At 45.5% G+C, this 23325-nt stretch overlaps 4 protein-coding genes across 6 annotated transcripts; 3 read left to right on the plus strand and 1 right to left on the minus strand.

Annotated features, from left to right (window-relative positions):
• Positions 1-4775: 4775 nt before the first annotated feature.
• maff (v-maf avian musculoaponeurotic fibrosarcoma oncogene homolog F) lies at positions 4776-8442 on the minus strand. The gene is made up of 3 exons (XM_037463730.2): positions 8287-8442; positions 6035-6118; positions 4776-5919 (listed from the first exon to the last, which is right to left on the minus strand). Exons 2-3 carry the CDS (start codon positions 6065-6067, stop codon positions 5476-5478), a joined length of 477 nt encoding a protein of 158 aa, XP_037319627.1. The 5' UTR covers positions 6068-6118; positions 8287-8442; the 3' UTR covers positions 4776-5475.
• Positions 7513-11909, plus strand: tomm22 (translocase of outer mitochondrial membrane 22 homolog (yeast)). Of its 2 annotated transcripts, none has more exons than XM_062560050.1 (4): positions 7513-7695; positions 10161-10279; positions 10524-10641; positions 10800-11909. In XM_062560050.1, exons 1-4 carry the CDS (start codon positions 7639-7641, stop codon positions 10872-10874), a joined length of 369 nt encoding a protein of 122 aa, XP_062416034.1. In that variant the 5' UTR covers positions 7513-7638; the 3' UTR covers positions 10875-11909. The 2 variants fall into 2 exon arrangements, with proteins under 2 accessions (XP_062416034.1, XP_037319628.1); XM_037463731.2 differs by lacking the exon at positions 7513-7695 and adding an exon at positions 9426-9753.
• A 915-nt stretch (positions 11910-12824) lies between these two features.
• Positions 12825-16395, plus strand: dmc1 (DNA meiotic recombinase 1). 2 transcript variants are annotated; one of them, XM_037463517.2, is made up of 13 exons: positions 12825-13188; positions 13387-13431; positions 13526-13672; positions 13788-13870; positions 14269-14321; positions 14434-14475; positions 14567-14639; positions 14897-14988; positions 15077-15150; positions 15276-15390; positions 15586-15646; positions 15760-15876; positions 16137-16395. In XM_037463517.2, the coding sequence occupies exons 1-13, from the start codon at positions 13132-13134 to the stop codon at positions 16204-16206; spliced, it is 1029 nt and encodes a 342-aa protein (XP_037319414.1). In that variant the 5' UTR covers positions 12825-13131; the 3' UTR covers positions 16207-16395. The 2 variants fall into 2 exon arrangements, with proteins under 2 accessions (XP_037319414.1, XP_062415938.1); XM_062559954.1 differs by having other exon boundaries at positions 13803-13870.
• Positions 16396-16557: 162 nt separating this feature from the next.
• Positions 16558-23215, plus strand: gspt1 (G1 to S phase transition 1). Its single transcript, XM_037463512.2, has 14 exons — positions 16558-16914; positions 17224-17268; positions 18333-18626; positions 18745-18778; positions 19003-19080; positions 19304-19484; positions 19597-19751; positions 19862-20002; positions 20316-20409; positions 21089-21169; positions 21325-21498; positions 21747-21836; positions 21955-22123; positions 22296-23215. The coding sequence occupies exons 1-14, from the start codon at positions 16713-16715 to the stop codon at positions 22346-22348; spliced, it is 1791 nt and encodes a 596-aa protein (XP_037319409.2). The 5' UTR covers positions 16558-16712; the 3' UTR covers positions 22349-23215.
• The last annotated feature ends 110 nt before the right edge of the window (positions 23216-23325 follow it).

Raw genomic sequence — 23325 nt, forward strand, 5'->3', positions numbered from 1 at the left:
ACAGGATGCCCTGAAGTAGACAAACATGGGATTGTCTTGAAAAATGCCCTCAGAGGCTGTAATAAGTTTCATGTCAGTGTGACCACTCAATGAGACACATCTGCTCATCTTTACTTCTCTCCCTTTTACCCATCTCAGCATGACATCAGCTCGTCCTGGGTTACTCGGGACTCGAGGGCAATGACTTGAGACTTGCTTGTGACTTGCCTAACAGTGACTTGTTCCCACCTCTGCTATGTAGCATGGCTAATAAGTGCTAAAAGGCTAAAGCAAAGCAATTAACATCAAATTCAATTCATTAGCAAAAGATTCTTCATCATTCTTGACAATGCCATCATAACTCAAGTGAACGCGCCGTGTGTTTCTGCATAACCCCTAGGGTTCACTTCTCCGAAACAACCGTGGGGACAATGCCCCCACTACTACCTCCGCGGCAGTGTGCTCAAGACTTGGCACGAGCGGGATTTGAACCCACTGGCGGTGCGCACAGAGGCTTCTGGGCTCTAGCTTGCACCCCTACACTACCAGTCCTGGTCACATTTTGACAACTTTGATTCTCCTATTTAACCTTGAGCATGTGAGTTAAACCTCAAAAATCTTTTTAAATGCTTTTTCCTCATCTGGGCTTGAACCCACAACCTTCAGTTGCAGTGAAGGGGCTTATGTCAGCAGCTCTTCCACTGTGCTACTTCACCACACACTATCCAGCCCTTTGTTTGTTGTATTTAACCTTGAGCATTTGAGCTAAACCTCAAAACTCTTTTTAAATTATATTTTCACATCTGGGCTTGAACCCACAACCTTCAAGTGCAGTGCAGGGGCTTATGTCAGCAGCTCTTCCACTGTGCTACTTCACCACACACTATCCAGCCCTTTGTTTGTTGTATTTAACCTTGAGCATTTGAGCTAAACCTCAAAACTCTTTTTAAATTATATTTTCACATCTGGGCTTGAACCCTCAACCTTCAAGTGCAGTGCAGGCTTGTGGCAGCAGTTCTTCCACTGTGCTACTTCACCACACACTAACCAACCCTTTGTTTGTTGTATTTAACCTTGAGATTGCTACTCAAACCTGAAGTAAAGCCAAAGGCTCAAACCCAAGACTGGACTTGAACCCACAACCTATAGAGTAAGGACAGTAGCTCCTCAGCTCTTGTGCTGCACTACCTCACCATGCAACAATTACAATTTTGTTTCTCGTATTTAACCTTGAGACTGCTACTCAAACCTCAAAACTCTTTCAAAGCAGAAGTGATGTCTGCATGAAGGGCCAAGAACTCCCAACCTCAGACACCAGGTTGGAGCCTGCAGCCCTTCAGTTGTTCCCCTGTGCTATTCAAGCACATGCCTCATTGTGTCCGTTTCTCATATTAGACCTTGGGATTGTTTACTAAACCTAAAGTTTACAGTTTGAAGCCCTGACTGCAACCAAACCCTCCTTCTGAGAGAGCAGGTTTGAACTGAGGATCCTCCACACTTCAGCCTTCCTGCTATCTCCCTGCATTGTTCCACCACACACCTGTTGATGCTTTCGAATCCAACCTCAATTCTCATAGATTCTCAGGCTGGAATCCACAACCGTTCCATACCGTTATAATAGAATTGCAGGTCAAGTAAAGTCATATAATGGCATTTCTAATAAAGCCCTAGTTGATTTCACTACTTTTATGCTGTGATCCTTATTTCACTTTTTTCGACATGTGTGCTGATGCCCGCGTGTGAATTGAGAGGATCCATACCGACTCCCCTATGGAGCTAAACCAGTCTGAGGGTCCTCCTCAGCTGAGTGGAGAATAAATCCCGGAAGAAATAAACACGTTTGACACACGGCACCTTGAGGAGAGAGAATCAAATCCCAAATGTGGATCAGGAAGGTCAGCTTTGATTCCACTAGAGACACCAGAACTCACCATGATTCACAGTGTCACTGTTTGTTTAATTTAAAATTAGGGCCGGGAGCGCGTTAATTACGATTAATTAATTACAATTTGAATTAAGATTAATTAATTACACAAAAAATAACACATTGAACATTTTTTACGCATTTTTACACTTATTTTTTGCACTGCGGAACGTTTCTCACTAGATGAGTTTCGGAGGACCCATTATACTGGAGCACCAACTAGCGTCCATGACTTGAGACAACAACAAACCACAGTGAACATGAACGAAGAAGCTGACGAGACCGTGTCGGGTGGCCCCGTGAATGGGAAATCTTCTTATAATAAACACACGGATGGAAGCGTCGATAAGAGCGTGGTTGTGTGCAAGCTGTGCAACAAGGAATTCACATCGAGCCTCAAGTATCACCTCAACGCAACACAATTAGCAGCTAGCGTGGACGTACAAGGACCCACACCCAACCCACACTGCACCAGAGGACTGGTTTAAGGACCAGGGTAACTAAGTCCACGTCTGAAAAAATAACCAATGTTCTGAATGTACTTGAAAGTATTGGTCTACTTAAAAAACATAGTTTACAGAAGGTCTACTTACCTATAGGCTACCTGAATTTCTGAAAGTACTATATTTCTAAATATGCTATTTCTACACTTGTCCGCTGACAAACAAAAATAAAAATCCATGTGAAAAATATTACTTCTCACTGTTCTCAGGTCAAATATTTATTCAATTAAAATGCGATTAATTTCAATTAATTAATTACAAAGCCTCTAATTAATTAGATTTTTATTTTTAAATCGAGTCCTGGCCCTAAAATTAACTAAATGGGTTAAAAATGCAAAAAGTCGCTTTGGATAAAAGCATCAGCTAAATGACATGTAATGTAATATGGAACCAAATAACATTTCATATAATTGTTTTGTGATTATTTTTTTTTACCACTGAACATCTTTTTTTCAATTCGTTACTGGGTTGGACCAAACAAAGATGCAACACAAAATTCCACCCAACGAAACCGTTCACCAAAAGATCTAATTTCCCTTAAATGATGCAGTCGCAGCTGAAGACCAAGTGGGTGCACTTCCACAACGCATCCACCAGGGGGCGACACATGCCACACGCAAGGCTTAGGAAGCCATTGGACAAGTGTGCAGGAGGGCCGTGTGCAAAAGCTCAACCTGAAGGGCATCATCACCCTAATAAGGAGTCGGTGGACGAGCCCCCCCCCTTTCACAGGTTTATTTACAATTGGTGGTTAAATAGCGTCACTTCTTAAAGCCTCTACATTTCATCCTGCGTTATAAATAAAGTCCAGAGAGAACTTGTTACGTCCTGTCGATACCCTTCTTCTCTGCTGGTCCGATCCGAGCCACAAACACACCATTTTATGTACAATATGTACAACATTTATTATAATTAATATATAAAATAGACAATGTACTTAAATTTTCACAATAGAAAAAATACAGGTAATAAATACAAAAAACATTTTTTTGTTTTGCAAGTATTACAAAACATCCAGCACAGTTTGACAGATGTGAGACGTTAAAATATTGGGAATAAATGCTTTGCCACACTGATATTCATATAGCTAAATATATGCCTCATATCTTGGTCGACACGGTCTATTGTGTTACGATGCCTGCTTATAAATGATATTGCTAGCACTATTCAGTGGCCTAGACTCCGTGCCCCCCCCCCCCCCCGCATGCCTGCACATCTGGGCTAAAACGGGACCGACGGAGCATTTCAAGTGAATAAAGCGCCACCGTTCTCCTCCCCTCCCTCCCTCCCGCTCTCCCTCCCCCTGCCTACTTTCTTTCTCCATCACTCGACGTCTCCTCGAACCTTCCCGTCTCCTCCTCCTCTTCGTCTCATCACCTCTTCCTCTCACGTCCTGCAGATCTGCCCAGCCGGCCAATACAGAAGTGACCTCAATTCTTCCCCCAAATAACATACAAATTATCATAGAAAAATAATATCCCTCCAAGAATCCACTATGACAAGCCAGCACATGAACACACACGGGAAAGAAAACAAAAATAAAAAAATCGTCATACAGCAATATGGCCATTGGCTTTGAGCATATTTTCTACTTCGCTAATAATTAACATTTTGTAAAGTAATCATTGTTGCCACACAACACAATAATTAGACGTGAGAATATCCCCGGACTAGTCATAAGTACTTCTGGACACACACAACATCACAGCACTCGTTAGCTTGTCTTTTCATAACATCTACCTTTAAATACAAATAAAATATAGAATATATCTCTGATAAATGTCACTCAACATTTTCGTCTCAACGGCACGTACAAACATTACAAATAAGAACACAAGACGGGAATGTACGTGGAGGGCTGGCATCGGCTCGGGCGTAATTCCTACCAGATGCGACTCCGCTATTACACGTTGGTAGCAAAAAGTGACCCAACATCTGTCGTTGGGAGTCTAGCAGATATGAAACTAAACAACAAGCAGACTGCAGCGACTTTACTGCACTCCTGGGATTGTGAAATGAGCAGTGAGGGATCACGGCTCACAAAAGAGAATTCAGAGGAAGCCTAAATAAAGAAATGTGCGGTGGACGGTCCGCCCTCACCCCGCTCGCTGGTGGGGGGGCCGGCCTTCGTCTCACCCCGACACACCCTGAAGGCACTGCGTTAACGTGACCAACGCGTCCACAAGCAGTCAGAAGCCACTCGGAGCAGGTAGGAAGTACAAAGAAGAAAAAGTCACTCAATGGACAGGAAGGAAATGCATGACTCACAAACTCTGCGTCTCTCCACCTTTTTTTTTTTTTCGCCCCTGAACCGCATGGCCACGCTGGCTTTTCAAAATCTGTGTGCCCCCCCCCCCCCCCCCCCCCCCTCAAGTAACCCAAAGGTTGGCCAACTCAGCATGACTTAACAGACGCGAATGACTCAGACTTCAGGACATCTTGTTGCACAGGGGCGGAGAGCCGGAGGAAGCTGCACAATCAACCGATTGGTTTTTTTGTTTTTGCACGATCAGCACAGCTGGGTTCGTTTAGCCTTGAGCGTGTACAGTAGCCCTGGTGGGGTCGGTACGGCTTCAGTCAGAGTCCAGTAAGTCAACGTCTAGGCCCCCTGTGGACCGGGGACTGAGTGTGAGGGTCAGTGTGAGGGTCTTTGTGCGCGCGTGTGTGTGTGTGTGTGTGTGGACTGAGCCCATCAGTGCTCCACGCCTCGTTCACATTAAACCTGTTTGCATCTTGCCGAACAGAATTCAGAACCAAATGAAAATATCAGCCAACGCACTCTCCCTAACTGACGGGGGGGGCGGGGGGGGCCTGGCTGTGGAGTACTACTCTGCGTCACACAGGAATGAATGACTCCTTACGCAAGTCCTAAGGAATTTGAAACTGTGAACGAGGCCCAACGCAGACAAGTGCTTAGTATTTTCCTACTGAAGTCGTGTTCCTGTTCTTCGGCGCATGTGTGTGTGTCTGTGTGTGTAGTATGTGTATATATATATATATGGCTGTGTGTGTTTGTTTGCATTGCAAGTTGTGCATCCCACCCCCCTCCACCCAGTCCAGCAGCTCCTTCTAGGACGGCTCCTGATCTCTCTGTGGCTGCGGCTGCGGCGGACTCTTAACGATGGTGATGACGGAGGCGGTGTTGAGGCGCGGCGCCGTGGCCAGCAGGTTCCCCCCCCCGGCCTCCAGGCCCCGGGCGAACCTCTGGAGGGCGGCCAGCCGCGCGCCGAGCCCCTCCAGCTCCTTCCTCATGCCGGCGTTCTCCGCCCCGAGCCGCTCCACCTCCCGCTGGAGCTCCGTCTTCTGCAGCTCGAGGGCCTCGCGCTGGGACACGCGCTTCACCCGGCAGCTGGCTGCGTAGCCCCGGTTCTTCAGGGTGCGGCGCCGCTGCTTCAGCTTCTGGATCTCGTCGCGGGACATGCCGCGCAGGTGCAGGTTCAACTCTCGTACCGTGAGGGACATGAGCTCGCTGTCCGACAGGACGGGCACGTTCTCGCCGCACTCCTGCTTCACCTGAAGAAGGGGAGGAGGAGAAAGGGGAGGCAGTGGCATTAAAGAACGTCTAACGGGGAATGAGGGAGATGATGTTTCACCCCCCCCCCCCTTTTGTACGTCACGTGACCGTTACCTTCAGGGCTTTGCTGTTTCTTTCTGATGTCATGATCCGACTGTCTTCAGCCTCTCCAAACACCAGTCAACACAGATACAGACACTGTGGAAAGAACAGAAGCAGCACACACACACACACACAGTATGTTATGACATGGAGTCTTGTGAATGATGCTGTTTTGGTTCAGATCTGTTCTGACATTTACCATCCGCTCACAAGACAGTCGGTCATGCACGATAAAGAGAAAAGGAGAAGCCGCAGACCTTTCATGCTTCTCCAAACGCTGCTCTCTCATTACACACGCGGCTTCACGTTAAAAAAGGAAGAGGAGGTTTTTGTAAGTCAACACGCCTGCACGCCATCAGTCAGATGGAATGGCGAGGAGGAAGTTATCCCGCGTTAGCCCCGTGGTTGCTCAAAGCAGGTGTCCTCACCGATCCCCTCGACACTTCCTCTTGTCAACGCCACACCAACGGTTCAGAGCTTTCCTCTTGAAAAAGTCTGGCAACCGATGTGGAGTGTACGCCTCACTGTTTACGCCACATTTAAGTGAGAGAGAACATTAAAACAACCACTGAAATAGAACACAGCTGAAACTGATAAAACTAATAAACCCTTATAATAAAGGGTCCAGGCGGAAGGATTAGGTAGGTTTGCACTCTTTAACGGCCGCTTCCAGTAACAGCGGCAGGAGTGTTTGTTTAAGTCTGTGTTTGGAAATTCTTGGCGCTGGGCGGTTGAAAGAGAGCGCGTGGGGACTTCCTCGTCTGGTCTTAAGGTCAGCTCGCAAATGTCGCTGAGTGGGGTTAAAGTCCGACGGCTCACTGGGCAGACAGAGGCCCTCCTTATAGGAACACATGGTACCATGATGACATGTGTCTGCTGTATTTGGAAAGGACATCTTGTGACATTAGAGAGGAATTAAGTTTGACATCCTCAAACCACACAGGGAGGGGGGTTCCCCACATGCCTTTCGGAGAGTGAAAGTGTGAACTTTCATATTTGCATCATTGCATTTTCTCTTTGACTGAGTTGGTCTCTGTTACTGAGCTCTCACGCCTTCTTTTATGAACCTGTCACAACACACCTGGGAAGACGCAGTCGGGTCTTTTGTCTCAGAAGGGTGCCTTTATACAAGTGGATATTACGCCTCTATAAACGAGGCGTCCGATGTAATGTGTTGCTTAAGCACTCTGAACCATCGAGTCTACAACATGTGCTTTTCTCTTTGAGTCAGAAACTAGTCAAAGAAAAAGTCACACATGAGGTCACTTACAGAACCGGAATATAACGTTAGTTTCCGTGAGCGAAACGTGACTTCATAATAGTAGAAATGGGCGTTAACGGTCCGCCTCGCGGTAACCGAAGGTCCGTATGAGCCCAATAAAGCACGGTACGGTTCGCCGTGTGTGCGTGTGTGGTGGTCTTGGAGGGGGGGGTTGGCTCGAGCAGTGGCTGTCCGAGCAGCCGGCGGTGAACCCCCCCCACCACCACCCCGTGGGACCGCCGTTTTCGTCAAGTCACGGTGATTCAGCAATAACGCGTTCACCCAGTCCCACCAACAAAAAACCACCAGAAGGAGGAGGAGGAGAAGCCGCGGACTAGCCCACCCCGTGGTGTACATGTCGCCTGAGACCGCGTACTTCCCAGCCACCCGAGTTGGAACGCAACAAGTGAACGTAGGCTACAACTAACGCTAGTTAGCGGGGTGGAGGGGGGAAGGGTGTAAAGTCAAACACCATTAATATCTTTTATAATACAGATTGGACGTATGTAACGTTGTGGTATTAATATGTAGCTTAGCTACATCCAGAATCCAGCCTTTTCCTTATACGGATAGGAGCTGGCCAGCTTGAGGTGGAGGCGCTGCTGCGCTGCTGCTGCTATAGTAAACAGCCATCACGAGTGCCCTCGACATCCATTTTAGCAGGACTTTAAATAATCCATTTAAATTGTTTTGGAACATACGGTTTGAAAAAAAGGAACCCATAACGTCACATGGCCCTCGGGCGTTACAAGTCTAGGGGGATAAATACGAAGTTGAATGATCAGCTTCATCGTAAACATGCTAGTAGTGTTAGCTAGCAGCTAGCACCAACGGCTTCTGGCGAGCTAACCTAAAGCAGATTAAAGCAAACAGCTGCCTGCTCACTTGTCCTTGGTTGGTTGGCAAGTCCCCCGCGGAAAAGAAGTCGTCTAGTGTTTAAATACTACCACTGCATTCCGGGGAAATAATCAAAGGTTTCATATTTTTTATAAATATCAGTTACCTGCTGGGTCGACGCGACGCTGGCGACAAAATGTCAGTCCGCCTTTTCCCGGAATTACTCCGCTGCTCTCTGAGGTTGGATTCTTTCATTCACAAAAAAACATAAGCGACAATGACGTCAGGTCCAAAGAATGAGGGCGGGTCCAACTCCGCCCCCGCGGCGTACTCCGGGAGGATGTAAACAAGGAATCCCTGCGTCCCAGAACTTTTCCATGACCAGCCCCCTTTCCCTATCCACAGCAACTTCTATGAAGAAAAAAAAAGAAAAGGTTTAAAAAAACAACAACCTGGGAATGGATTTAGTCACTCTTGGCTGACACAAGCAATAAAAGCTATTTTATGGGGAAGTTAAAAACCAGGAGAATCCAACAACAAAAACAAGTGCTTAAGATAAAACCCACCCTACCCACAAAAACATCACAGTAGAAGTGTTGCTTTTGATGTAAAAGAATTAAAAATGCAATTTTTCTGCTATATGACAGAAAACCTGGTATAGGTGGTCTACCATTTATTTAGTTTCACATTATATGGAGATCTTATTGTTTCCCCTCATTGTATGTAGCTGCCAATAAAAAAAATAGTAATGAAAATCCATTTAACACAAAGCATGTTCGAAGAACAGCCTACTTGAGGGTACGCTTAATTGAAGTATACGCATGAATGTATTTTTAAATTATTATTTTCAACATTGGGATTAGGGGAAAATATACTCTAAACTGCATTATACATGAACAGATTGCCATCCTTTTGTTTTCCCAATGTTGCTGGAAGCCTTGTATTTCAGGGGAATATTTTCCCACGAGGTAAAATGTAAATATATATATATATATATATATATATATATATATATATATATATTGTGTTAGATATTCTAACAGTTACTCAAGTACCACTCAGCAGCAAACCGGGGGCAACTTTGGTCACACCAAACACAAAATAGACACACCCATAGCCATAATGAGATATCTCCCTTTCGTTAATTGCCATCCGAATAATGTAGCTTACGCTTTGTCCACTTTTGGTGTGTGTTCTTCAAATTCTTCGTGAGTTTATTCGTGACAAACGGTGGAAACCTTGCAGGCTGCGGTGGGACATCCGCGGCGGCAGGGGGCGCAGTTCATTTCCGCGCGGAGCCCAAACCGACCCCTGCCCCGCTGTCGTAATCGTGCCCGACAAACCTCACGTTTTCCCTCCGTGACCTAGGGACCGTCGTTGAGCAGATGCACGCCTCCTAGCATTAGCTTTTGGTGAAAGCCAGTAGGAAGTTTCCATAAAAATACCCCAAAACAAACTGTCGGTTCTTTTTTTTACTCGTAACGTTTCCGCCTCGCGCACAGCTGATCCAGGCCGACAGAGAGGAGCGGGGCTTGCCACAAACATGCCTGAAATAGAGGAGCTTTCACCCGCCGCGGGCCCGGTGTCCATTCGCCCCCCCGAGGACGAGATTGACGACGACGAAGACGAAGATGTTAGTGCCTAGTCCTTCTGGGGGTACTTGGGAATTGTAATTGAAAGGGGAAAAAAATGACAACATTGATTGGCTCTGTTCTTTCCTGGCCTTAGCATGGCTAGCTAAAACGGCTACACCGATGCTAATGAAATAGCACCTGGGTTGACAAACCCCGCAGGAGTCCGTTGGCTGTCGGGAGCCTACGCAACGGTCAAACCGTTATTAGTAATTTCGTTATAACATATACGTTAATGTATCGGTTAACCAGCAGCCAAACCAACATGTTAGCAAAAGCTACATACACCCAAGTTTATAAATGAATGGATTCATTTTGTTTATTCATGAGATGTGCTGCTTGAGTGCATAGTCTGGTTTCTTCTGTAATCGAAGGCGTCGCCTCTGCTGTTTGTGCTTGTGTCCTCCAGCTGGATGAGACGCTGATGGAGAGGTTGTGGGGCCTGACGGAGATGTTCCCAGACACAGTTCGCACCGCTGCGGAAGTCTCCGCACAATGCTCCGTGTCCCTGGCTAAGAAGTTTTACAGGTAGATCTGGTGTCTCACTGCAGGAATGTATACAGAGTGTTATTGTAGCCCAGTGGATCAAGAGATTAACTACTAAGTCGTAGCCCTGATCCCAGCAGCCAGGGGTCCTGCCTTTTTTTTTTACCAAACAGTCATGCATTCTAAATCCCTGAAGGCTAATTTCCTAAACCAAACCCTTTACATCATACCTGGGAGTGTCACAAAAAAAGAATCGGAATCTCATCAGGTTCTTAACTTCTTTCAGTTTTTCCCGCTCTGCGCTGTGGGTCGGTACTACCTCCTTCATGATCTTGGTGCTGCCAGTTGTGTTTGAGACGGAAAGGCTACAGCTGGAGCAGCAGCAGCTACAACAGCAGAGACAGGTGAGTGCTTGTGTGCATGCATGGTCCCCAGTCAATGAGAGACAGCAACAAACACAGGGACCACCATATTAACAGAGATTTGTAAAATTCTAGTTTGTTTTTGTGCCGTTTGAGTGCATTGAAGCGCAACCTGAACGGTCGTCTCTTTTGGCTTCCAGATCCTGTTGGGGCCCAACACTGGAATGTCTGGTGGGATGCCGGGCATGATGCCTCCTGCACCTGGCAAGATGTGAGACGCGGACGGGGCCAACATGAACCTGTGATCGACTTCTGGGCGATACAGCGGGGGCCGGTCGCAAGGAGAGACAGAGAGACCACGGAGAAGGGCCGAGAACTGCAGATGAAAGAGTAAAACCAACGCTGGATGTCAGCAGCATGAAAGGGCCGCTCCAACATATTGCATTGGCCTGATGGGATTCTTGGAGGATGTGATGCGTTTCTAACACTTCTCTCTCACTGTCTCTCCTTAATCCAACATCATGCAGAGACTTATTTTCAGGAGCACTGCTTCTATTTTTTTTTTCTTCATTTTTTAAATTCAATCCGCATCACTATGAATAATTGAGTTATTTAGGGAACAGCAGTTGTACGTGGCTAAATTAAAAGCATAAAGGTTACCAATTGTATGTGTGGGTGTTTGCAACCTAAATAACGTTGCTATATTTACAGTTTTTTACCTGTTTGGTTCAGGTTTGATTTACACACTGTTAATCGAGGCATGGTCTACAGGATGGCCTCTGGAAGTTCAACGAGCAAAAGTATACCATTTTCTATGTGCCCCATTCCTATGCGTACATTTGTCACATGTCACAGTTCAAAGTTAGACTAACCATATGTATGTCAGCGGGAAATTAATTTCAATTCGGTTGCTGGATTAATTGCATTGCTGCAGTTCTAAGCAACAGATTGTATAATGCGAAAACACCAGATTCCATGGTCAAAGAGATTGTTGGTTTCTGTTCTTTTGAGGGTATTTGAAAGGTGAAACTATATTGTCATTGAAAGCAGAACACATGTCATAAGGTTTTGGACAAATGTAATGGTTCCTATGTGAAAATCACATTCTAATTATATGGATATTGTCCTGACGTGTTCCGTTTATGTCTTTTTTCTGTTCAACGTGACTGCGGTAATTAAAATCCCAAATTAAATGGAAAGTGTTTACTTTGAGCATGTTGGTTGTGTCACAGGATTTATGCTTGATGGACCAGACTTAAGAATATATTATATCAACTAAAACAAGTAATTAAAGTTTTAAAATATTGAAATTCGTGTAGAGGAGTGTCAAATGATTTTCTAACTGAATGCTGAAAATGGTCTACAAATCACTGATATATTTCATGTCTCATATGAATTTGACTCATGCCTTAAACACCTTTGACAAGAGACATTATTTTTCATTGCAGGAAAAGAAAAGGTGTTTTCATTAAAAACGAATTGACCTGAGACTCTAAACACTAAATATGTGTCCATTTATTATAAAAATGGCATGCTTGTTGTGGTATCCTGATATTTGTTATGATTCCCCTGCAGTACCACTCCACACCACAAGAGGGTTAGTTGACCTTCACGGTCATTAGGCATATTCTTGTTAGGGCGTAGAAGAGGTTTAACCCGCTGTGAAGATGTCCTGTCACGTTGCACTAAATAAATGATAACTGATTATCAAGAGTGGTTAAGTCTTTTAAATACTGCAATTACCACACTTGTCCTGCTGTGACATATCAACATGTCTGCAGAAATTATTGTAGCCATTGAATTTATCCATTTCATTAAAAGTCATGATGTTGTAATTTATATTTTAATATTGTGTCATGCATGGTCTTATAGACACTCCCACAGAGTATTTTAAGTTTTCGGCGTTTCAGGTTCATGTTTTCAAAAATGAAAAGGAGTATAAAAAAATATAATGCCGGTATCCATTGCTGCCATTACCGCCCCTTTTCAGCTCCTCGTGCAGACAGTGATAATGGGAACCTGTTCTCTTTGGCTCACATCAGAAACTTATGAACATTTCTAAAAATCTCCAGATCTAATGAACACTTAGAACTCCTCTTTATGTTTTAGATTTTCGGGCTTCAAACCAACAACTGCCAACAATGTCATGATATATCCAAAGTGTATCTTTGTTTAAGTGATACATGTATATTTTCCGACTGCACTTGAACCCAACAAACGGTAACCTTCCCGCCATTAGTCCTCACGAGCCAAAGAGCACTTTGCCTTTTAACTAACGTTAGCTTAAACTTTACAAGAAAATATCTTGGTTTTGTTTAGTTTCGATTACAGTGGTGTTTAATTTGTGAGCAGCTGAAAGACAGGACCAACTATAGCTAACGCTAGCTATTCAGCATAGAAAGCTAACGCTAGCGAACCTGTCACATTAGCTTAGCATTAAGTTAGCTGACCTAGCTGAAGATTCCGGTTGATTGACACTGAGTCAGCAAAAAAATATTTGATCATCAACTATAAACCATTCCTACATTGAACATGAAATCTGCCGAGGATCAGGTTGTTGAAGAGGATGCTAGTTTTCAGGATGACGAGGTATGGGAACGTAAATATGTTAGCATAGCATTTTAATTTATTTTTGCTGTTAACGTAACATGAACCTTAAGAATTGGTTAACTTAGGGAGAAACACATTGACAACATTTACGTAAGTTATGCTACACCAGTTTTAAGGTTAATCCACTCAATCATTAACTTACCTCAAGTAACATTACTTTTTCTCCTGACTTAATAGGAAACCTTCTTCCAAGACATTGACCTGCTACAGAAACATGGCATTGTGAGTAAAAAAGCAGGGGTGGGACACAGTCTGGGTTTTCCATTAGATCAGTTCTTTGTTAATATCTCGCTGTCCTTACAACCTGTGACCCCAGAATGTGGCAGACATCAAAAAGATGAAGTTAGTGGGTATCTGCACCGTAAAGGGGATCCAGATGACTACTCGAAAGGCTTTGTGCAACATCAAGGGCCTCTCAGAGGCCAAAGTGGAAAAGATCAAGGAGGCTGCTGGGAAAATGCTGGTACAATGGGATTTTCTTTAGTTCATTTAATGTTGTTTATAATAATTTTGGAGGCCTTGCAACTAAATTAGGCTAGTATAAGTAGTAGTATTAAGTAATTTTCTTTACATTGTAGAATGTTGGTTTCCAGACCGCCTTTGAGTACAGTGCCAGGAGGAAGCAGGTGTTCCGCATCACAACTGGGAGCCAGGAGTTTGAGTTAAGATTTATTCTTAATGTTGATAACACGTAGACAGTAATTTTAACAACTGGACATACTTATTTTTTTGCAATTTACAATATACGTGGGAGTTATAGTGATTTCATACAATTATGCTGTACACAAGTGGTTCTTATGTAATTGTGTAGCTTAAATGTTGGTCTTCATGGCCTTAAAGGCATAATTTCAGTAAATTGTTACACTGTTTGAGCTAACTTATTATTTTGTCAGAGCACCAGGAATCAAACCAAAATATAGTCACATCTATAATTTTACGGACTAAAAAATTGTAAACCTGATCAGGCACAGTAACTCTTGGTTGGGATTGTGAAAATGCTATGAACAACAAACCGATTGTTAGCAGGGATGTTATAACATGTAGCTTTTCTCTCTACAGTAAACTTTTAGGTGGAGGTATAGAAAGTATGGCTATCACCGAGGCCTTTGGAGGTGAGGAGATGTCTTCCAATAGCTAAATAAATATGTATGTTAATAGTGTGTTCAGTATCACTCTGTTTTTAGCACGGGCTCAAAACTATTACGAAGGTTTTTTATCCCACAGAGTTCCGCACAGGGAAAACCCAGCTGTCTCACACGTTCTGTGGTGAGTAAGCCCCCTTTTTTATGAATGGCTGCCTCAAAGGGATAAATAAAAAATCACTGTTCCATGCAAATAAAACCGATGTTTTGTACAGTCACCGCTCAGCTGCCAGGCGAGGACGGCTACTCGGGAGGGAAAATTGTCTTCATTGACACAGAGAACACCTTGTATCCTACGAGAAGGTTTGACTTTTCAACCGAGCTTCTCTCTTAACTCAAGTATCGGGTGTTTGCTGTTCGTGTCGGGAACAACCATGGCTATATATAGTCCTGCATTGCGCCATACGTCATCCGACCTCGTTCTGATTTGGAAAACATGTTTGTGAGGGATTACCCAGTGGTTGTCCTCATGGGACTATACAATGTGTGCATCCGTATGTTTTCTTGTTGTTTCGCTTGATCCTTGACGAGCACCTTTGTGCAAGTCGTCCAGACAGATTGAGAGACATCGCTGACCGGTTTAACGTGGACCACGGTGCCGTGCTGGACAACGTGCTGTACGCCCGGGCCTATACTAGTGCGGACACACACACTTTATTTTGAGCCTCTGAAACCATGACGGTGTGCGTTGGAAATTCAACTTGTGTGTCTTTTCCTCTTCTCAGGTGAACACCAGATGGAGCTGTTGGACTTTGTAGCTGCCAAGTTCCATGAGGAAGGAGGCGTGTTCAAACTTTTGGTGAGTATCGGAATGAATGACAAAAGCAACTACATCACATATTTGTCTTGTTATTCAGGTTGTTACCCCTCACCCACCCTGTTTTTAGTTTGAATTCTGGGACTGTGCTCCTTCCCTGTTGTCAGATCATTGACTCCATCATGGCTCTCTTCAGAGTAGACTTTTCTGGTCGAGGTGAGCTGGCTGAGCGCCAGCAGAAACTGGCCCAGATGCTCTCCAGGCTGCAGAAGATTTCTGAAGGTCTGAACCAGGAGTGTGCTTATGGGCAAATATTTAAAGTCACAAACATCAGCCAATAACGTTAACTGGCGTGTACAGGGAAATGTCCAAAATGTAATAATTTCAATTAAGTATATAGTAGCAGGTAGTTTTGTTACAAATACAGACACACGTAGGATTTGGCCCATGTTTTGTTTTCATTTTGGATTTCTTTAGAATACAACGTGGCAGTGTTCATCACCAACCAAATGACAGCTGATCCCGGTGCAGGAATGACGTAAGAGTCCTTCTCAATAAATCTGACCTACTTTGTGTTTACAATTTGTGTAAAAATGTCTTGTCATTGTTTGCAGCTTTGATGACATGCCTTTTTTTCTGTCCTCATTTTAGGTTTCAAGCTGATCCAAAGAAGCCAATTGGTGGGCACATCCTGGCACACGCCTCCACCACACGGATCAGCTTGAGGAAAGGGCGTGGGGAGATGAGAATTGCCAAAATATTTGACAGGTAGTAAGCTGTTGTTTTTAAATAAACATGGCCAGTGCATGTGTGATAGGTTAAGCCAACTTGATTCTCTTGCATGGTAGAAGTGCCAATGACTCAGTCATTACTTTAATAAGCTATTGAAGTAAAGGCATATATCTTAAAACATACACTTTAGTATTTAAATCCCATGAAATGAAGATTTGATAATAAGATATTTTGAACTGTGAAAAATATTTGTGACTCACTTTTGGTCTTATTTATGTGTCCTTGATATCCTCTAGTCCCGATATGCCTGAGAATGAGGCCACGTTTGCCATCTCCGCTGGAGGAGTCACTGATGCCAAAGAGTAAAGGACAAAAGGAAGAGAGACGCATGTTAGCGCAGCCCCCTGTTGCCATCAGTTTTTAAATGGATTTATTTATTGAGTTTCATAACTTTCATATAATATATCAACACATGTAATATTTAGCCATGGTACTTCTGATGTATTCTACGCTTTGTAGTATTTTTCCAGTGTTTTGACGTTAGAATAAAAACACAAAAAAGACGACTCAGTTGTGCACTTTTTAATGTAATTTTTCAGTTCCTAAATGGCTCAAATCACTGCAGAGGTGACTAGAAGCGTGAAGTTGAAGGTGGCACGATGGTCCGGTGCTGGCCTCTCGCGGTGTTTGCGGGGACGTGCAGCGGCTGTGCGCCACTTCTCGTCGGCTACGGGATCCATATGCTCGCGGAGGCAATGGGAACTTCACCAAACGCGCTACCGAGAGTCTAAAACAAAACCTGCGACCCGACGCGTTTTAACGGAACCACCAAGAACAGCGCGCCGCCCGACGACTCCGGTAAAAAAGCAGCGATGGACCCGAGAGACTCGGCCCCGGATTCGTGGGAGCTGGAAGACGCCGAGGCCCCGGCCGCCGCCTCCGCCGCGGAGCTCCCGGCCTCCTTCGCCGCCCTCAACGTCAACGCCAAGCCGTTCGTGCCCAACGTCAACGCCGCCGTGTTCGTGCCGACCTCGTTCCAGGCCGGACCCGCCGCGGACACGCCGGCTCCAGACGGTGGGTGACCGGCGGGCTGGAAGTTAGCTCGGCTCGGCTCTGCTAATCCGGCTCCGCTGCGTTAGCCTTCGTCCCCGCAGCCCCCGCCGCGCTGTTGTCGCCCCTCGTCCCAACGAACCAACGCAAACAAGTTGGCCCGAGCCTTCAGTGTGTTCGTGTGTGCAACGGATGTTTATGTTTGGTTTTTTTTTTTTAATTTTCTATAACGCAGTCAAAAATCCGCCGCGAGACGTCAGACGTGAAACGCCGCCGTGTCAAATGAATATTTATGAAAAGTTTCTGACACGCTTTTGCTTCCTCCCTTCAAAGGTGCCACTGATCCAGTCGCCAGGATGGAGGTGGCAGAAACGGCCGGTAAGCACGACCCGTGTTGTGTAACCGCAGGGCTCACGTGTGTGTACATTAGACCGAACCCTCGTGCAGACTAGGGCACTACTCCGGCCTTGTGGGTTCCTTTCCTCGGCCTTATTTGGATTGCTGTTAAGAGGTAAACACGTGTGCACGGGCCTACGTATAATGTGACGCAACCCCCACTGGTCCATGCTCTAAATAGACCCCTTGGGCACATTGTGACACACCTGCTGTTGCTCACACGTTCGGGTCGAGTCAGGTGAATGAACCTGTTTCGACTTTGAGATGTAGTGTGTGAAGAGGAGAGACTCTTCAGCCACATTCACAGCGTATGATTGTTCAAAGTGAACAATTCTATTTTACAGCCTGATCACTGTTTACAAAGTTGGGGCACGAATGGCCTCCTGAGTTGGCAGCAATAATACCGTCTCACTGGATGATTATAAATGTGGGGGGGGGGCAGGGAGGGGGCCAGGCAGTGTGAATGATTGCTGAGCTGCATCATTACATAGTTACTAAAACAAGGCGCTTATTTGTTACCGTGGGATGAAGCCTCATCTGCAGGGCTCAGCAGGGTTCCGTATGCCTTATTTGTTTAATTTCTCCCTCTAGTTGATCTTGTTTGCTCTGACAAAGCCGACGGGACGGATGAACGATTAACTGCAGCTCTTTAAATGATCCGCGAGGTCCACACGAGGTCCAAGAGCAGTTGGTGCACCTGGAAATCAAATGCGTGTATCATCGTTTTTGCAGCTGTTTTTAGAGCAAAGGTTGCACGTTAGAACGAAACCAACAGTTGACCTTGTGGTTGGGAAGCTCTCGTGACAGCAGAAGCATTTATTTACTTATTTGACTTGTACGGACTGGATGTGGAAGTCAGGTTATTCCATTAAAACTAACAACTCTAATAGCACCCGATTATACCGCACACTGAATGATAATGGTGTTGCCTTTCACTCCAGTAACGAAGTGTGTGACCTCATTTAGTTCTACCCACCTCCAAGCTGTGGGTGTCCTTCCTCATCCGCACCTGAAATAACAGGTGTGGTAAATGTCTACGGTTCCAGCTCCAGTGGAGAACGGAGGCACAGAGGCAGACATGACCACAGAGGAGGAGACGTGGGAGCAGAAGGAGGAGCCAGGAGGAGGAGGAGAAGATGGAGGAGGAGGAGGAGGAGGAGGAGGAGGAGGACAGGAAGACCTGGGTTCAGGAGGAGCCTGTCTAGAAGGCACCGCGGGAAGCGAGGACGAGGAGATGATGGAGGAGGAAGAGGAGGAGATGCCCATGCACAAGGTGGCGCCGCCTCCGCCCGATGCCCCCAAGAAAGAACACGTGAACGTGGTCTTCATCGGTCACGTGGGTGCGTCTCCTTTGTGTGTGTGTGTGTGTGTGTGTGTGTGTGTGTGTGTGCACATCTCTTTGGGAAACTGTAAAGTTCTATTGGACCTCTGACATTTCTATCTGTTCATGTCTGATAGATGCCGGTAAATCCACCATCGGAGGACAGATCATGTGAGTGGTTCATTTTTTGTGTTGTGTTGTGTGTTGATCACAAAGTGGCACAAACGGGGGATGAAACGACTCGTTTTAATCCCATTAACTGTCAAACAAAAACCAATCAATGTTAGTTGTTGCCTCTTGTACAACAGTCTTTTCCTGGAGTCGCAGTTTCACCGTTTTGTCTCTGTAATGCCGAAGACGCGCTTTTGACCGTTCCAATGTGTTCCCCTTTCTAGGTACTTGACTGGAATGGTGGAAAAGCGAACCCTGGAAAAATATGAAAGAGAAGCGAAAGAAAAGAACAGGGAGACATGGTGAGAAAGGAAGTCCTTTGTTCTTTTGTCGAAAAACAACCCAAATTTTATTTGGACTCTCAGTGAACGCAGTAAGCTGCTTGAATTATTTTAATGAGGGAGGTTGTTGTGAGTTTTTGTCCTTCGCCAGCTGATCACTGGAGTTCAATGTGTCTGAATTGTTTGGTGGACTTATGTGTGGGGGGTTGAGAATAATAATAATCCGTGAGCGTGCTTGTTGCAGGTACTTGTCGTGGGCCTTGGACACAAACCAGGAGGAACGAGACAAAGGGAAGACTGTCGAGGTCGGGAGAGCTTACTTCGAGACGGAGAAAAAACATTTCACCATCCTGGACGCCCCCGGACACAAGAGCTTCGTCCCAAACATGATCGGCGGAGCGTCGCAAGCCGACCTGGCCGTCCTGGTGAGGTGGACAGGGACATATAACAAGTGTACACCTCCATGGAAACGCCTCGGATGTCTTCCGCTGGGTTCTGTAAATGTCACTAAATGCCTCCCTTATTGGTTTGAATCAGGTGATTTCTGCTAGAAAGGGTGAGTTTGAGACCGGCTTTGAGAAGGGGGGGCAGACGCGGGAACACGCCATGCTGGCTAAAACTGCAGGAGTCAAGCATCTCATTGTCCTGGTCAACAAGATGGACGACCCCACTGTCCACTGGAGCCTAGAGAGGTGAACTAAGGCTCATGGGGAACATTTTTATTAAAGGTGGCCTGTGCACAAAAGATGGATGTTGTACATTTCCTATTCCAGTGAATGAGGACATTTGTTGGTGTCTGCAGGTACGAAGAGTGTAAGGAAAAGCTCGTTCCCTTTCTGAAGAAGGTGGGCTTCAACCCTAAGAAGGACATCCACTTTATGCCTTGCTCCGGACTCACAGGCTCCAACCTCAAGGACCCCGTGCCCGAGTGCCCTTGGTACACGTAAGTGGACTCCGGCGGGGGCATTGGTGCGGTGTTGCTGGGTTCTCGGGGGCGGGGGTCCTCCTCCTCCTCCTCCTCCTCCTCTCTTAACTCGTCCGCGATGAGCCTGAAATGTGCACTGCATCCGTCATGTATGCGCACGCAACCCAGCTGTGGCTTGAACCGGACTGCGCGCAGAGTGAAAGGCGCCGGCTTCCTGTAGTCACGTGTTCGGTGGCGGTCAGACACCGCGGCGCCGCGCACGGAGACCCCTGTGACTATGGAACTGAATGGTGGATTTTATTCATGACCGGTGACGTGTCTCCTTTTCCAGGGGTTTGCCATTTATTTCCCATCTGGACAGTTTGCCAAACTTCACCCGGTCCAACGATGGACCAGTGAGACTACCGATCGTAGACAAGTACAAGGTGAGCAGCAGGAGGCCGTTTGTTCTCCTTCTCAAGAAGAAAAGCAAAATCCACACCAGTTTGTCTTCATTGCTGCACCGTGTGCGCGTCCAGTTTCTTTTGCTTTTTCCTTCTTTTGGTCTTAAATCTTTTTATGTTCCCTCTCCAGTTTGTCGTTCTCATTCCTCTAGGGAAATATTCCAAGAGCCCTGCAACACACACACACACTGCGACGTCTACACAGTGATTTGTCGTGAGCATAGTTCAGCGTCTTTGCACTAGTTTATAGTGATGTTGGCTGAGTTTAGATGTTGGAAGCCGTTAAACATCTTCTGTATGTGTTGGTGGAGTCATTTTTGAGCTCACACAGTTCTCCCTGCATTAATCATCTTTTCCTCGTTATCCTCTAGTCTTTAAGTTGCATAAATTCTCTCTTCTCTCTCTGTGTGATTGCGTAAGTGGTGATATGATGAAGTATTCCCAACTGGAGTTCTCCTGGTGTAAAGCAGATTATGGCTCTGTAAATGAAAGACTTACATACAGCAAGCCTTCTGCACAGCCACCTGTGGATGGAGCAGTTATTACCCCTTATTATTTTACGTTTACTGGAAAGTTATCTGAGCCTTTTTTTTAAATGACATAAGCTGTGGACTGCTCACCCACAAAGTGACCATTTGTATTTTAATTGCTCACATTGCAGGACATGGGCACCGTTATTCTGGGCAAGCTGGAGTCTGGGTGCATCAGTAAGGCCCAGCAGCTGGTCATGATGCCAAACCGGGTGAGCGCTCCTTCTCACGAGGGACCAACAACCCTTCCACTCCAGATAACTACCTCATTCTTGAATGATGTTGTTTCGGTTCTAACTCGCCCCACATTTCCCGTTTTGATGCACGTTATGGATCTGAACAATACTCACTGAAGTAACCGTTGCAGCACACGGTGGAGGTGTTGAGCCTGCTGAGCGACGACGTGGAGACGGACGACGCGTGTCCCGGGGAGAACCTGAAGCTGAGGCTGAAGGGCATCGAGGAGGAGGAAATCCTCCCCGGCTTCATCCTGTGCAGCCCCGACAACCTGTGCCACTCCGGGCGCACCTTCGACGCGCAGGTACGCCATCGGCATCCGGCACGCCGCCGTCCATCCGGGCCAATCGGATTAGTTGAGATAATTGTTTGTTTATCCCGCAGCGGTGAGTTTAAATAGATTTGAAGGCGCCTTTTTGGCGCTGGGTAGCTTGTTGTGGAGGGTGCACACAATGAACTAGTTTGCTATGTCCCGTATATTTAAGTATTACAAACTGATTGAGATTTGAAAGCCTCTAACCTTTTGGGGGATTTTCTCCTTTTTGATTTCAGATTGTCATAATTGAGCACAAGTCAATCATTTGTCCCGGTTACAATGCAGTCCTTCATATCCACACCTGCATTGAAGAAGTGCAAATCTCAGTAAGTTAGTCCACCTAATTAACGTTATTTAATGATGTCTTTTTTGGAAACGTGTTTATTTGCTCGGGTCAGTAGTGATCGATTGCCTCACTGGACTTCCTCTAAATCCCGAACGCAGGCCTTAATCTGCCTGGTGGACAAGAAGTCGGGGGAGAAAAGCAAAACACGACCACGCTTTGTGAAGCAGGACCAGGTGTGTATCGCCAGGATGCGGGCGGCAGGAGTCATCTGCTTGGAGACCTTCAAAGACTTCCCTCAGATGGGACGATTCACACTGCGGGACGAAGGTGAGGCCGATTGCGGGTGTTTGAGACACCTCGAGTGCCTTAAATGAATAGATTTTGTTCAACTTGCTCAGGGACGTGGATTTTACACCCGGGATTATGTTTATTGTTTACTCACCTGCGTCTGTGCACATCAGGGCCATTGTTTTCACGCCGTCACTTCTCTCTCCTCCAGGAAAAACCATCGCCATCGGCAAAGTGCTGAAGCTGGTGCCAGAGAAGGACTAAATGCATCTGTGGCAGCATGCATGTAGTTCTTCCACTTGTCACCAGAGGAGAAATGCTGCTAGAGCCGAACCCAACAGCCACTCTCTCTTTACACCCCGACTATGCTGAGGAGGAGGAAGAGGAGGAGAGCAACGAGGAGTAATGAAAGAGATTAAAATTGCGTCAAATGAAGAAAACAAGACTGAATCAGTTTTTATGATGAACAATACGAAACTAGAGGCCAAGTCAGTGTGTCAGCTTTCTCATATTGAGAGCTCAGCGATGCCACTAATGTAGCTACACGCCCAACACCACCCCCCCCCCCCCCCCCAAGGCAATCCGCGCAGTCGGCTGGCGGCGCCATTTGTTTTCAGAATGGAGTTGGATGCAGTGTAGCAGAGTCTGTGGAAGAAAAAAAAATATGTATACTGAATGATTTCATACACTGCAAAATAATAGTTAGCCTCTAATTACAATTTGTAGATTATTTCTCCTGTTTTAGGAGTGGGTTTAACAATCCAACAGATTTTATTTGGTTATTAATGTTGCCAGAATTTTTAATTCGGCCCCTCTCCACATGGGATGGTTTAATTGGATCAATGATGGACTCACTCACACAAACGGATACAAATAGCTGTTAAGTAATCCAAACTGAAAATAAAGGATTAAGCTGCAACATAAAAGTGTAATTCTTTCCCTTTTTTTAATAAATATTTCCATTTGACATGAGTGATCAATGACCATTGTATCAATATTAATTCCAAATACTGACATTTCCTTTTGAATATAACTATCAGACTACTATAAAGTTACAGCTACATTGTCCTTTTTTTCTATCATTACTGGATGTATTGCAAACAATAAATCTGACATAAAAGCTGCTTTTTTACCACTTTGTGATGCCGTTCGTTCGGTATATATTTTAGCAATTATACAAAACATTTCATTCCGTTCAGGTACTTTACATACCAAGACTGAAATACCCTTTATCCATTGTT

Source organism: Pungitius pungitius, chromosome 21 (assembly GCF_949316345.1).
Source record: "Pungitius pungitius chromosome 21, fPunPun2.1, whole genome shotgun sequence".
Taxonomy (NCBI): domain Eukaryota; kingdom Metazoa; phylum Chordata; class Actinopteri; order Perciformes; family Gasterosteidae; genus Pungitius; species Pungitius pungitius.

Excerpts from the sequence above, each read along its gene's own strand:
- maff (XM_037463730.2), bottom strand. The coding sequence starts at position 6,067 with ATGACATCAGAAAGAAACAGCAAAGCCCTGAAG. Across the intron at positions 5,920-6,034 it reads GAAACAGCAAAGCCCTGAAG|GTGAAGCAGGAGTGCGGCGA; the intron begins GTAACGGTCACG and ends CCCCTTCTTCAG.
- tomm22 (XM_037463731.2), top strand. The coding sequence starts at position 9,664 with ATGCCTGAAATAGAGGAGCTTTCACCCGCCGCGGGCCCGGTGTCCATT. Across the intron at positions 9,754-10,160 it reads ACGACGACGAAGACGAAGAT|CTGGATGAGACGCTGATGGA; the intron begins GTTAGTGCCTAG and ends TGTGTCCTCCAG. Across the intron at positions 10,642-10,799 it reads AGCTACAACAGCAGAGACAG|ATCCTGTTGGGGCCCAACAC; the intron begins GTGAGTGCTTGT and ends TTTGGCTTCCAG.
- dmc1 (XM_037463517.2), top strand. The coding sequence starts at position 13,132 with ATGAAATCTGCCGAGGATCAGGTTGTTGAAGAGGATGCTAGTTTTCAG. Across the intron at positions 13,871-14,268 it reads ACTGGGAGCCAGGAGTTTGA|TAAACTTTTAGGTGGAGGTA; the intron begins GTTAAGATTTAT and ends TTCTCTCTACAG. Across the intron at positions 15,151-15,275 it reads GAGGCGTGTTCAAACTTTTG|ATCATTGACTCCATCATGGC; the intron begins GTGAGTATCGGA and ends CCCTGTTGTCAG.
- gspt1 (XM_037463512.2), top strand. The coding sequence starts at position 16,713 with ATGGACCCGAGAGACTCGGCCCCGGATTCGTGGGAGCTGGAAGACGCC. Across the intron at positions 17,269-18,332 it reads GGAGGTGGCAGAAACGGCCG|CTCCAGTGGAGAACGGAGGC; the intron begins GTAAGCACGACC and ends CTACGGTTCCAG. Across the intron at positions 20,410-21,088 it reads CGATCGTAGACAAGTACAAG|GACATGGGCACCGTTATTCT; the intron begins GTGAGCAGCAGG and ends CTCACATTGCAG.